General features: G+C 34.1%; 1 protein-coding gene across 2 annotated transcripts; it reads left to right on the forward strand.

Moving 5' to 3' along the window:
* Nucleotides 1–7,611: 7,611 nt before the first annotated feature.
* LOC132618706 (sucrose synthase) lies at nt 7,612–15,031 on the forward strand. 2 transcript variants are annotated; one of them, XM_060333713.1, is made up of 14 exons: nt 7,612–7,773; nt 10,475–10,602; nt 10,789–10,915; nt 11,252–11,403; nt 11,490–11,682; nt 12,153–12,488; nt 12,577–12,672; nt 12,771–12,944; nt 13,057–13,173; nt 13,277–13,443; nt 13,549–13,773; nt 13,860–14,423; nt 14,510–14,648; nt 14,797–15,031. In XM_060333713.1, exons 2-14 carry the CDS (start codon nt 10,505–10,507, stop codon nt 14,824–14,826), a joined length of 2,418 nt encoding a protein of 805 aa, XP_060189696.1. In that variant the 5' UTR covers nt 7,612–7,773; nt 10,475–10,504; the 3' UTR covers nt 14,827–15,031. The 2 variants fall into 2 exon arrangements, with proteins under 2 accessions (XP_060189696.1, XP_060189697.1); XM_060333714.1 differs by lacking the exon at nt 7,612–7,773 and adding an exon at nt 7,814–7,832.
* The last annotated feature ends 303 nt before the right edge of the window (nt 15,032–15,334 follow it).

Consider the following 15,334-nt stretch of genomic DNA (forward strand, 5'->3'; position numbering starts at 1 on the left):
GCCACTTTTCAGATTCTTCAAGCCCTAGAACGAAGGTGTTCTTCTCCCAACAATCCAAAACATCAAGGTAAGTCAATCCAAGCCCTTCCAAATCAATTCTAACATGTGTTCTCATAATCTAACAATGAAATCATTGTTCTTAACATAGGGTTTTCAAGAAAACCCATTTAAAGGACTCAAGACTTAAACCTTGGAATTCTTCTTCCAAAATCAAATTGTTATTACAAGTTTGGAGCATTACCAGATATGTAGGGTTACTATCTATGTGTGGGAACATCTTTGTTCTTCCCCACACCACTTCTTTCATAAAGTATGAAGTTATACGAAAACTAAGATTTTTAACCATGCTCATGATAACCCTAGGTCCATGTACCATGCTATACTAAGTATTGAAGTATTATTAATCCATTATTGAGTTCTTGGTATTTCATTATGATTATTGAGAATCTGTCCGTAATCCATGAAAATCCATACTTTACATTCCATGGGGTTCTTACATGCAAGTTATAATTTATTATGTTTATTTTCAAGAAAATACTCTACATGCTTTGCACATTTTCATGCAAGAATACTATGAAGTGATATCCATGTACATGCAAGTTATGATTTATGAAAACCAGGGTCTCAAGTGCCACCTATTTTCCATGTTCATTTTCGGGAGTTGCACAAATTACCGAGAAGGCTTCAAGCAGCCTGAAACTACGTTAGCCGCTGTAGGATGAGGATCGCTCCACCCATGTTTAGGACGATTCCTTAATAATGATTGGATCCTTTCATGCCATGTTTATATCTCATATCCCTGGAAAGGTATGGGAGCTCTGCTGGTAGGGTGCAAGTACCGGAACCATGTTGTCGGTTACAATTATGCTCTCCCTACTTATAATGTTTTACTCGTGTTATATCTATATGTATTCATGTTCATGATCAGGCTTCAGTTTCAGTCTCAATTTTTATGATATTATTTCCATGTCCCATGTTATTTCATTCAGTTGCTTTACATACCAGTACATTCAATGTGCTGACGTCCCCTTTTATTGCACAGAGGCCTGCATTTCACGATGCAGGTACGGATTTACAGGACGACGCATCTGCTCAGTAGGACTTGCTCGTATCAGCCTATTGGTGAGCCCCATCTCCTTCGGAGTTTAGTCAGTCATTTATCCTATAGTAGTTATGCATTAAAGGTATGCTGGGGGCCTTCTCCCAGCAAGTATGTTTTACGATCCAGACTCATGATAGAGGTTTCATAGACTAGTTAGTTATATTATGTCAAATATTCAGAATTGTTTAGCCATCTTTGGCTCAATTCATGGTATTTCCGCATTCATGTTTTAAACGAGTATTTTATTAATTATTACGACTTCATGTGTTTTCGTAAAGCCCATCATGTTTCATGTCATATTCTGCTCATGTATGCCTCATGATGATTCAACAAGCCATGTGGTTCGCTCGGTCACATGCAGTAAGGCACCGAGTGCCGTGTTTCGTCTAGGCCATGGTTCGGGGCGTGACACCTACAACTTTCATGTTTTGAGAATATATCCTTTGATCATTATTTTGTTCATCCCAGGTATACTTATTGTCGGTATAAGGGGACTCCATCAATTCACCCTTCTCAATACAGGTGTGAAAATCCACCACATCAGCCCGAGTTACTGGATTCCCTCTAATCATGTCCTCAGCTTTTAGGGGTGTCAATGGTTCGGTTCAGCCGGTTTTTTATAAAAGAATATACCATATCAATTTTTCGGTTACTATACTATATATAATCAAAATTAAACTTTTTAAAACCGTCCTAATCATATAAGTTTTTCTTCGGTATTGGTACGGTTCGATTAGTTTTCGGTATTTTTTGAAAAATCAACTAATACAATACAAAAAAAATGGAGCTAAGAATTAAAAAGTTATGGAAGACACATACTGAAAATACACTAACATTATTGATGAACCTCACAAATACAAAGATATATACATATAACTTATAAGGAACACACCACATTTTAAAATAAATACTAGCAAGGCAACAAACCAACGATTGAATCAAGACATGATGATTGGTGTTTAACGAATATTTTTATTATAAAAAGTTATTGAAAACTAAAACTACTTAAATTAATTTTCATATAACTTTCAGTGCAGTGGAAAAGGATACTTGTATTATATTTTTAGTTTAAAAATTTGCAATATGAAGTTATATGTATATGCTACCATTGCTAATTGGAATAAGAACTTCAAAAATTTAGAAAAAATATAGAGGGAACAAAAAGAATAGTAGGAGAAAACAAATCTTCCTTCTTCTGGAGTAGTTGATGATATTGTCGTGTAGTAGCGTTAGAGATTTTATATTTCAATAGGGAAGAGTAGGTTTAAGTTTTAATTATAGCTCTCTCCATTTAAACTCATCCCAGGGCATAGTCTAAGGTTAAAATATCTAATGCTATGTATCACAAATTTTGATACATAAAATATATCTTCTACATGTATATTTATTCGGTTCGGTTCGGTATTTTTTTGATATTTTTTATAAAATAAAATATCCACCCTAATTATTCGGTACAATTATAAATTTACATGAGAACCTTCGATTTTATTAAAAAGAACTTAAAAATTGATTTAGTACGGTACAGTTCAATTGGTTCAATCGATTTTTGAAAAATCATTGACACCCCAAGCTTTTAGTATTGAGTTAAAATCACCGAGCACCATCCATGGTTTGTGACGCCTACTGTGATAGCTCACTAAACTGTCTCATAATCCTACCCTCTCCTCTTTAGTATTAAAGGCATACAAGAGTCGTGACAAAAAACAGTTGAAGTGGAATGTACAGCACCTCACAAGTAGTACTTTGAACGGCATTTGTAACAGGAATAACAACGTAGTAGTCTGTTCTCCATGTAATCCAAATCCTACCATTATAGTCTATTTTATTACTTTTAATCTTTGTCTCCAACAGTCCAATTAACCCCACTTGTTCATCATTGCGAGCTTAACCTCCTTTGCTATGTTTTTGTCTTAGCTATTTTATGGAAAAGTTTACGTGACCGGCGAATCCGAATTAGTTGGACTCGTAAGGATTTAGTCAGTTGGTTGGCTACCTGAACTTTCACTTTGTTGGTGAGGGTTCGAATCCCACGTTGTAATCTCCTCCCCCATTTTCCCATCCTCTACCCCCTATGTAATAAAACAATTTTGAAAAAGAAAAAAAAAAGAATTAGTTGGACTCAGAATAAGTATCAGACACCGAATGAGAAGTTAAAAAAAAAGTGATAATGCCATTCTATATTGTACATTCTTAGGAGAATGCGATAATACATGTTCATTGTAAACAAAAACACAAAGAAGATCAATCTAATTAAGGAAATTTTATCTTAAATTTTAATTTTTTTTTTTGGTTGTGGAGTTGTGGTTAAAACATTTTTAATCAGTTCATAGTAAATTTGTAACAACTTCTCTAAAATGTATTTTGGACTGCATATCTTTTACTCTACTTAATTCTCATATTCAATATTGTTTTGCAGTTGAAAATCAGAAAAGAAGAGAACAGGTATTTAATAACAAAGAACACTGAGTTTAGAGAAGGAGAAAAGGATTTAATTCCTCTCTATCTTGTCTTGGTAGTTGGTGGATGAGATATGCTTGTACTAAGGATTGACTAGAGAAACAAAGTCACAATTCTACACCTTTATTTCTAGAACCCCACCAACACAAAAGACATGGTATGCGACGACTGAAATTGTTTTTCTTACATGTAGAATGAAAGAAAGGAGATGTGAGTGTAGTAACGGTTTGAACAATTAAATGAGTTTGCCACGTGGCAGAACATTAGGGTCGAACTATATACTTGGTCCGTCGACTCAAATTATTTGTCGTCGTTTCTAAAAATAGTTATCTCAAATTATTTGTCATTTTGGAAGTTCAAGATAAGATTAATTTTTTCCCATTTTATCATTTTCTTACATGTAGAATGAAAGAAAGAAGATGTGAGTGTAGTAACGGTTTGAACAATTAAATGAGTTTGCCACGTGGCAGAACATTAGGGTCGAACTATATACTTGGTCCGTCGACTCAAATTATATGTCGTTTCTAAAAATAGTTATCTCAAATTATTTGTCATTTTGGAAGTTCAAGATAAGATTAATTTTTTTCCCATTTTATCTTTAGTATTCTATCCGTTTCATAATAAATGATGTTTTTAGCTTATGCACACCCCTTAAAAATTGCTCACTCTTAGAAAATTAGCAGTGTTTTTACTAATTTATCCCTAGTCAAATTTTACCTCTTTCTAAGTTATTCTTGATTATGTAAATAAGGGTAATTTGGGAGGAATAAGATTAATTTCTTCTTAAAATCCTAAAGCACCACTTATTTTGAAACAAAATGAAAAGTCTAAACAACCATTTATTTAGAAACGAGGGAGTAATAAATGTTCTTTTAGACTATAAACACCTCAATAGAGTAAATATTTAATGAAGTTAAATTATTTCTTAACACATTAGTGAGAGTAAAATAGTCAAAAATACCTCCTAATTAATATTTTTTAAAGGGCGTACGTGTAAAAGGAAAAACACGAAAGATAGTTTGAGATAGAGGGAGTATATATATATATATATGAGCAAAATAATTAAGTACAAATAAAATTAATTATACATTTCAAAAACTATTCTTTCAACTTAAAATACTTCATTTTTAATTCTAAATTCCGTCACGTAAGATGTTATTGGCTTAAGGATGATGGAGTCAAAGAGAATAGGAACCTTTGAAAATTCAAGAAATCCAGAAACACAGAGGCGGATCTAGGATTTGAAGGTGGCGGGTGCCACAATTTTCTTCAATGTACATCTTGGTAGGAACGTGTATTCAGATTGGGTTCATCTCTTTTTAGTTTATTCGGGTCAAATCAAAAAACGAACATAATTAGCATCTTAAACAATGAATCACACCCATTAACAACAAAAGTAAAATCAACATTTTCACCAAGGGACTTGCATCTCTTATATATATTAAAAAATGAATTTGCACAAGTAAAACAGCATCTTCAATAAGGGAATTACACCAATCAAAATAAGAAAAATAATAGAAAAACTCTTCAATAGGTAAATACACCCCATAAGTAAATATAGAATTAGGTAAACTACAAGTTCTAAAAAATAAATCATAAATTTCATGTTTTCCTAAGCAGTGCTTACAAAATTTCCATCACAATTTAACTAGTAAAGTGATTTAAATTGAATTTAACAATTATACAATAGCATAATTTTTTATAATACACTCCCTCCGTCCATTTTTATTTGTCCATTATACTAAAAATATATGTCTACATTTACTTGTAAGTTATATAGTTTGAAAAACCAAGACATAATTTACCATTTTATACCTATTTTACCCTTATTATTAAGTACTCCAATTAATTTCTCATTTTTTTTGTTGCTTATTAAGAGTGTCTAAGTCAAATATAGACAAGTAAACATGGACGGAGGGAGAATAAACAAAAGATATTATTAAAAAAAATGAATTTTGATCTCAATCCAAAATTTCCATTGAGATCCAAGTTTTTCGATTTAAATACTCACATATTTGAGATTAAGAGAAATGCTTAATTTAAGGGATTTTGAAGTTTCTATTTGTGTGTTCTCGCTAGAGATCACAGATAAAATAATAGAAAAGAGGAAAGACAATATAAATAATAAAAAAAATAGAAAATTGGGGGAGTCGAAAAGGAAATTACTGGTACAAAGTAAGTAAAAAGCACAAAGAAAAACGAGAGTCAGAAAGTGTTCAAGATAGATTCAAACTCGTGTCTACCAGCCGTGACACCTTTGTCTAATTTAAGACTGGGAATGACAAGATCAAATATTTAACCTAATTCAAGTAAATTTTAATATAAATATATAAAAAAATTATTAATCTAGAGGGTGCCATGTCATCCTACCTTTAGGGTGAATCCAACATATAGTACAAGTTGTACAACCAAAGCATAACATATATTATCCTCACAATTCACATGTACACGTACACCTCATCTGCACCCCTCATGAATACTACAATTAACTTTTCTTTTCCTATGCAAGTAATAGAAAATTGCCATTATTGAAACACACTAACAAATAAAATAGAAAAGGTCAATTGTTGAGCACAAATGAAAAAAAGTAGCCCCAACAAATTGACAGAAAAAGTAAAAAAAGTTTTAAAGTCACCATTAAATAATGGGTCCATTGAATTAGTGCTAAATACAGAAGCACCCAAGGGGGTTTTGGTGAAAACAACTGTGAAACTGGGAGACAAAGGACAGAGAAGGGGTGTTGGAAGGCACATGAATCATGAATGTAAAAACCGCTTCCGCTCTGAAACTACGTACTAATTACCTGTCATATTTGTATCAAAGGGGTTTGACTATAATTGAAATAAGTGATAAATTAGAACTGAAATATTTGTAATCATAGTAATTTCTTGTACAAGTAAAATAACTTTCTTCCAGGCAAAAAAAATTTCTTTAAAGAAATAATTTTGACAAATTTAAAGTGATCAAACACATCATCAAAGTTGTGGTGTGGTAGGATACATACGATTCCTTCACTTTTAATAGGTTTTGATCTTAAGTTGAAAAATGAGAAAATCCTGGTAGGGAGCATTTTTTTTTCATGGCCCTTACGCGGTGCAAATTCAAATTAGTCGGATACCATTTTTTTTAATGAATCTTATATGATACGAATCCAAATTAATCGAGGATCAATAAAAACCTAAGAGTATAAAGTGATCAAATACTATGTACTGTTTTCACGGAAATATTTTTCAATCATATCAGACACAAGGCGTTCAAAATTTAAACTTGTTTTCCTTTTTCAAAAGAACAAAAATAGAAGGGGCAGTTGGTTATTCACTAAACTCAAAGGCCAACAACTACCACCATTACTGTGTGAGTTAAGTATATACTAAAAAACCTAAGTTTGTAAATAATAAATACTTACTAATTCTAGATCATGAAGCTGAAGCAGATAACTTTAGCAATAGTATAATTATTTTCGAGTGACTCATAGGACTTATGTTAGAGTCATGAAATTATTCACTGATATTATCAAAATAAACGACATTATATATTCTTGAGTGCGATTTTCCCCTAAAGTTTGCGGAAATCTAAATATTGCGTGAGTGACATTATTCTTTTCCATAGAGATAATTTATCACATTTTTCGTGAGTTTCACACTCTAATTATTAACTGATCTCTTTTTTTACCTGAACTAGTCACTAAACCAGCTGTAAATGATACTCCTAGCATTTTGTTTGTAATTAATTTAAGTCATCCACTTGCACCAGATACTTAGAGCCTGTTTGGATAGGCTTAAAATAAGCAGCTTATAAGTCAAAATAAATAAATTGAGGTAGACTAATTTATTTTTTTGGTTTATAAGCTGAAAATAAGCTATTTTAAATAAGCTAAGCCAAATGAGTTCAATTATTTTTTTAGCTTATTTTATGCACAAAATAACTTTAAGCTGGCCAGCCAAACGCTTAAAAAAGCTAAAAATAACTTATAAGCCAATCCAATCGGGCTCTTAATGAGACGTACACAACTACACCTTTTGTTTGTATAAATAAGGGACCTCTATCATTCCATTCTTCACCATTCATAAGCAAAGCTCTTTCATTTGCTTCTTTGATTTCCATCTCTCTGTTTCCTCCTTTCATTTCATTACTTAGTATTCTCTTTTTCTTCCATTATTTCATTCCATATATATTCCTCTCATTCTTTTGCTCTGTTTCTTTTTCTTCAAAAGGTAAAAGCTGCAACCTCCATTTCATTCATTTGATCATTATGTCATTTTCTGTTGTGTCGGTGCGTAAGAATTTTTTCCCTAGTCTTGATCATGAAAATTTGACGTTGTTCTCATCCTTAGAAAAGAAAAAGGAATATTTTTCTTTTTAATCTTTTTGCAGTGATATTTACTTGCACTACTGGTCCTGTCCTGATGATGGCTTTCATTTTCAGTAGCTCTTTTTGTTACCACATGTTTTGTCGTTTCTTATTTGATAGTAGATGATCATCCAGATTTTGCAGCTAAAAAACCAAATGTACATTTTCAAAATCTTTGCCATATTCTTTGTTGTTGACTGAAAAGAGATCAGATTGTGGGAATTTTCTTGATAGAAAAGTCTTATTTTTTTCAGCTAGTCAAAACCCAGAAAAGAAAGATGGGGTTCTAGAGTTATAGTCTGGAAATTCCAACTTTACGTTTTTTTTTTTTTTAGGGTAGTGATAGAAAGTGTGAACACTAAGCTTTGACAAAAAATATTGATAGAAAAGTCTGGTGGTAACCGTCACCGCTAGAAAAATAGTATACGTTATCCATTGAAACATAAATATAACATAATTTGACTTGACCGAGAAGACAAATCAAAGTTCTCTATATGTATATTTGTACTAGTAAGAAGAAGAAAAGTGCCCACAACTCTTCTCTTCATTTCTCACTGCCATTCCTCTGAGTAGTTTTCTTCTTTTCCCCCCGTTAGCGCTACTCTGCTTTTCTTCTGTTCTTTTTACTGTATCTAGCTTTTACTTTTACTCAAACTCTTGTTTCTTAATTTTAGCTATTTATTTTATATTTTTGTGTCTTATCAAGTAGTTTCCGACTAATTTGCTGGACTTTCCGATACTTTGGACGACCCGACACACATCCCTTAGTGGTCGTTTGGTTTAAGGTATAACATGGGTTATACCGGTATTAATTTTTATACCATGTTTGGTATAAGGTATAGATTTATCCCGGGATTATTTTATACCTTGTACCAAACGTGGTATAAAAATTAGTGCTGGAATAACTCAACTTATACCTTCTTAACCCACTTATACTGGTATTATTTTATACCATCTTTCAGATGGTATAAAATAATACCAACAGATGGTATAAATTAGTCCCGGAATTGTAATCCCGGGACTATTTTGACCTCAAACCAAACGACCACTTAGAGTCTAAGGGCTCGTTTGGTACAAGATGGTATAAGAGATAAGGATAAATAATTTTGGTGTTATTATTTGAGATGAGTTTATTTCACGTTTGGTTGGGATAAAATGACAGTATAACTAATCTCAAAATTCATTATTTCGAGATTGTAGTATTATTTTATTTTTGTGGCGGTGAAATAACTAATCCCGAAATAATTAATTTCAGGATTAACTTGTTTCCAACTAAACGACCCCTAAGCAACATAGGTTTCCGTGGGAGGTTGGGTGGTGAGGATCCTTTTACCTTTAATTAGAGTTTACATGTGATAAACAATCTTTAGTTAGTTTTTCGGCATAGCCAGATTTAGAATTTAAGTTTTAGGGGTTTAACTTTTTAAATTTTTAACATTAAATCATTATATTTCTAAAGTTATGAATTTATATTTACTATTTATTATAATTTTAATAAATTTTTACTCATAAATTTATCCCCTGCATCAAAAGTTTGGGGTTCAATTGAATCCCAAATTATAGTGCTCTATCCGCCTCTGTTTTTCGGTGCAAATGGGATTAGTCCGATGTGAGTTTTAGATATCGGATATCGGATGATTAAGAAAAAGAGTAGTTCCCATTCAGGACATATCTATCTTCATGATAACGTTTAGTATTCCCTCCGTCTCACACTCTCACTTTCTATATTTAGTAAGTAACTTTTTAGGCCCAAGATCATCCATGTCATATTAAAGATCAGGAGATAAATTTTGTGTCGAATTAAATTAAGATAAATAAATTGAAATGGAGAAAGTATTTGATTTCGTCACAAGTTCTTCTCTTTTTGTTTTTCAGTGAGATGTTGAAGAAAACGGGGAGCTTTTGTTGTTCTTTAATAAATGCTAGCTGGCATATTCTTTAACTTTATTCCCTTTAAAATATCAAGGGTGTTTGCTCATATACGTGTTTTTATTTAAATGTTTATTGCGTTTTCCACTGTGTGGTTCAACTAAAACAGTGAAAGACTACAACGTACTTTTATAATAGGAACATCACTTCAGGTTCTCTCTGTTGTGTTTTTATTGGGCCGCATTTATTAGTCAAGTCTAAAATAGTCATCTTGGTTGTCACGCATTGTATTATCCATTGATTAGATAACTCTCATGTCATTATATTGGTAGGTCTGCGAGTTTTAATGCTTTCTGACTGGGCATAATATTTAAGAAAAAAGATATAGACTTTTAAAATTTGTGATTCAAAATGAGATGACTGTAAATTATTTATAAAGTAAATTTATTTTCAAATTAAAAAAGAGATGTTCATTTATTACGAACTAAAAAAAATAAGTTTAAATAAATTAAAAAGAGTGAGTATATTGTAGTAGTAGTACTAGGTGGGATTTAAAATCTGTACTGGTATATTCCAGATCATTGGAAAATTGGGTGATTAGATGACTTTCTCGGACAATCTCAACTTTTTTAATAGTAATATGTTACTATTTTATTTTTATTTTTAGTTAACAGTATTTTATTTGGTTTCTACAGTTGAAAGTCATCTGAGGATTTCCAGCTGCAATGGCTGAACGTGTACTGACTCGTGTTCACAGCCTTCGTGAACGTCTTGATGCTACTTTGGCTGCTCATCGCAATGAGATTTTGCTGTTTCTTTCAAGGTATTGTCTTCGCAGCAATGTTCTGTTGATATTTCGGCTTTAGACCACTTATTTTATTGAGCCGCCCTGGCTCTTTGATTTAGTTGGTGTAGTTTGCCATTTCTAATGTATGGACTAATAGATGAACAAAGATATAGTTTAAACAAGTACATCATGAGTTATTCTTGCTGGTTTTGGCTGTTGCAGGATCGAAAGCCATGGAAAAGGAATCTTGAAACCTCACCAGCTGCTGGCTGAGTTTGAATCGATTCACAAAGACGACAGAGACAAGCTGAATGATCATGCCTTTGAAGAAGTCCTAAAATCCACTCAGGTAACTTTGGTTTATCGTTAAGTGATCATTGGGATAAGATAATTACATTTTTGGACTGCTCAAAAGAATTATACCCAACAAATGTACAAGTTTTGTATATTAAATAAAAATATACATATAATATACGTATTGTATACACAAAATATACATAAATATACATATAATATATATGATCAGTGTATAGGTTTTGTATAGTTTGGATAGTGTCTGTAATTAATTTCCGCTGATGGGCTAAAAATGAAAAAAAGCCCTAACATTTAATTGTCTTGCTAAGCTAATCTATGTGTCAGTTTGTGCTTGTGTTTGAAAAATTCTTGTGTTTGTTTGTCATACTAGGAAGCAATTGTTTTATCCCCTTGGGTTGCACTTGCCATTCGTCTGAGGCCTGGTGTGTGGGAATATGTCCGTGTGAATGTCAGTGCTCTCATTGTTGAGGAGCTGACTGTGCCTGAGTATTTGCAATTCAAGGAAGAACTTGTTAATGGAACGTAAGTTTTAAGTTCAAATTTGATGATTTGTTATTGCTAATGTGTTCTGAAGTTTTTGATTAATGTCGTGGTTTACCTTGATGCAGCACCAATGATAACTTTGTTCTTGAGTTGGATTTTGAGCCCTTCACTTCATCATTTCCCAAACCAACCCTCACCAAATCAATTGGAAATGGAGTTGAATTCCTTAACAGGCACCTCTCTGCCAAAATGTTCCATGACAAGGAAAGCATGACCCCTCTTCTCGAGTTTCTTCGAGTTCACCACTACAAGGGAAAGGTAAATTTAGTTTCTGAAAGTCGCTTTTCAGTAGCAACTGATATATGCACCTACGGCTGGCACAAAAAAAAAAAAAAAAAAGTAGTAAGACTGGCCATTTAAAAATGGATCGAATATGGATATTGTCCATATTTTTTACTAAAAAATGGATATCCAGATGGATAAGATGGATATCCATATTATCAATACCCATTTATCTGCTTGTTATTTTCCATGAGTTTTTGCTTTAATCGGAGTCTATGCTTATTTTGTTTTTTAGCTTGTATGCTCACCTGACTATTCTTGGAATCAAGGATGATATGGTTGTTAACTAATTTTTATGCATTTTTATCCTTGTTAAATATGGTTGGGTTGAAGATTTTACCCATATTCAACCCGCCCATATCCGATCAGACCCGCCCGTTTGCGACTCCTATATGCACCGTATGAGTGACATGTTCCAACTGTCTTATTCATGATTTTCTGTGCAGACAATAATGCTGAATGACAGAATTCAGGATTTAAACACTCTCCAACGTGTCCTAAGGAAGGCTGAGGAATACCTCACCACCCTTTCCCCAGAAACTCCATACTCGGCATTCGAGCACAAGTTCCAAGGAATTGGCTTGGAGAGGGGTTGGGGTGACACTGCGGAGCGTGTTCTAGAGATGATCTGCATGCTCCTGGATCTCCTTGAGGCTCCTGACTCATGCACTCTTGAGAAGTTCCTTGGTAGAATTCCTATGGTTTTCAATGTGGTTATACTTTCGCCCCACGGATATTTCGCCCAAGAAAATGTCTTGGGTTACCCCGACACTGGGGGCCAGGTACACTACTATTTCTAATCCGTTTAAATCTTATCCCTTTGAAATTTATTGTCACAAGTGCTGAGGTTTATGTCCTTTAACTTTGCAGGTTGTCTATATTCTGGATCAAGTTCCCGCCTTGGAGCGTGAGATGCTCAAGCGCATAAAGGAGCAAGGACTTGATATCAAACCGCAAATTCTTATTGTTCGTATCCCCAGTAATTCTGTAATTGTGCTTAAACTTATGATTATGCAGGATTTTAATTTGTTCTAATACACCCGGATCTTTTCTTAATTTCTCAGGTTACTCGGCTGCTGCCTGACGCAGTTGGTACCACTTGTGGTCAGCGACTTGAGAAAGTATTTGGAACTGAACACTCGCATATTCTTAGGGTCCCCTTTAGGACTGAGAAGGGCATTGTTCGTAAATGGATCTCTCGTTTTGAGGTCTGGCCATATATGGAGACTTTCATTGAGGTGAAGCGAGCTTTCTCTATTCATTTTTCAATCTTCTAGTTGATTTTTTGCAGCAATTTTCTAATTACTAACACAATAATTTTCACTAAAATTTTGAGTTTTGATACATTAGGATGTGGGGAAAGAAATTACTGCAGAACTACAGGCTAAGCCCGATCTTATTATTGGAAACTATAGCGAGGGAAACCTTGCTGCCTCCTTGTTGGCTCACAAGTTAGGTGTCACACAGGTCCGTAATATTGGTTGCCTGCAACATTATCTTTTCATTTTCTTTCATTTGCAACTAGAAGTTTTATGAGTTTTCTTCGTTTTGGCTACTTTGCCTTCTGCAGTGCACCATTGCTCATGCATTGGAGAAAACGAAATATCCTGATTCTGACATTTACTTGAAGAAATTTGATGAGAAGTACCATTTCTCAGCCCAGTTTACGGCTGATCTTATTGCAATGAATCACACTGATTTCATCATCACCAGCACTTTCCAGGAGATAGCAGGAAGGTATGACATTAATTTCGCACTCCGATGGATTTTCAATATGATTAAATTGTTTTTATTCTTCCTGGTTCACTGTGTTTGATCTTAATTCTTTTTTAAAATTTCTAGCAAGGACACCGTTGGACAGTACGAGAGCCACATGGCGTTCACAATGCCTGGATTGTATAGAGTTGTTCATGGCATTGATGTGTTCGACCCCAAATTCAACATTGTGTCACCAGGAGCTGATATGAATCTCTACTTCCCATACTTCGAGAAGGAAAAGAGATTGACAGCATTTCACCCTGAAATTGAGGAGCTGCTGTTTAGTGATGTTGAGAATGACGAACACTTGTATGTTCTATAATACAGATACTGGTGCAAAGTTGTGTTTACTGATATAAACAAGTTTGTACTGAATAGATATTTGTTTCTATCAGGTGTGTGCTAAAGGACAGGAATAAGCCCATCATATTCACAATGGCAAGACTGGATCGAGTGAAGAACTTAACTGGACTTGTCGAGTGGTATGCCAAGAATCCACGGCTAAGGGAGTTGGTTAACCTTGTTGTGGTTGGTGGAGACCGAAGTAAGGAATCCAAAGACTTGGAAGAGCAGGCTGAGATGAAGAAGATGTATGAACTTATAAAGACTCACAATTTGAACGGACAGTTCCGATGGATTTCTTCCCAGATGAACCGTGTGAGGAATGGGGAACTCTACAGGTACATTGCCGACACAAAGGGAGCTTTCGTGCAGCCTGCATTTTACGAGGCTTTCGGTCTGACTGTTGTTGAGGCCATGACTTGTGGTTTGCCTACATTTGCAACTAATCAAGGTGGTCCAGCTGAGATCATTGTTCATGGGAAGTCTGGTTTCCACATTGATCCATACCATGGCGAGCAGGCTGCTGATCGTCTCGCTGATTTCTTCGAGAAATGTAAGAAAGACCCTTCACATTGGGAAGCCATTTCCGATGGTGGCCTTAAGCGTATACAGGAGAAGTAAGTTGCTACTCTTACCTACCATGATCATTATTGAGTTCATTAGTTCTAAATGATACTAATCTTTTGTTGCTGCTAATTAATAGGTATACATGGCAAATCTACTCGGATCGGCTGTTGACATTGGCTGCTGTTTATGGGTTCTGGAAGCACGTTTCCAAGCTCGATCGTCTTGAAATTCGTCGCTATCTTGAAATGTTTTATGCTCTCAAATTCCGCAAGCTGGTAAGTTTCTCTTTCTTTCTGCACTCTTCCTATTGTTTATGCACACAAAAATTGAGTGCTCTAATCTTAAACAGTAGTAAGTTTAAGTTGTTCGAAATCTTAGCTAAAACAGCTGCTAATGAAGTTTCTCTCTTTTGTTTTGATTCAGGCTGAAGTTGTCCCATTGGCTGTTGAGTAAATTGACAAAGAACAGGCTTCTCTGTGGCTGTTATCCACATTGTCTTTAGAAATTGTTGTCTAGTTTATCTATCCCCTCCCCCCCTCCCCCCAATCTTTTTGCAAATTTTATTTGCATTTTATCCCTGTCTGTAGTCATCAAGAAGATTGCAAATTTGACATTATGTAGCGTTAGTGTGAATAAATTATCAAATTTCAATCTGTTCCATCCCAGCTTTCTTATGACTATGCGTTCTGTCATTGGAATTGACTCAAAAGGCAAGCAGTATTTCCTAGTTATTCATCTTTTTTTGTTTTCACCATTTCCTAATTATTCCTGTTGAAAACATGTTCATTCACTTTTTAGAGAAAGACTTTTTTTGTTACCCCAAGTTATTGAGCGCGTTTGGATTGACTTATAAGTTGCTTATAAGCTGTTTTCAGCTTTTTTGAGTGTTTGGCTGGCCAGCTTAAAGTTATTTTGTGCTTAAAAAAATAATTGGGCTCATTTGAGAAAACATCTTATAAGC

This window comes from Lycium barbarum, chromosome 11 (genome assembly GCF_019175385.1).
Source record: "Lycium barbarum isolate Lr01 chromosome 11, ASM1917538v2, whole genome shotgun sequence".
Classification (NCBI taxonomy): domain Eukaryota; kingdom Viridiplantae; phylum Streptophyta; class Magnoliopsida; order Solanales; family Solanaceae; genus Lycium; species Lycium barbarum.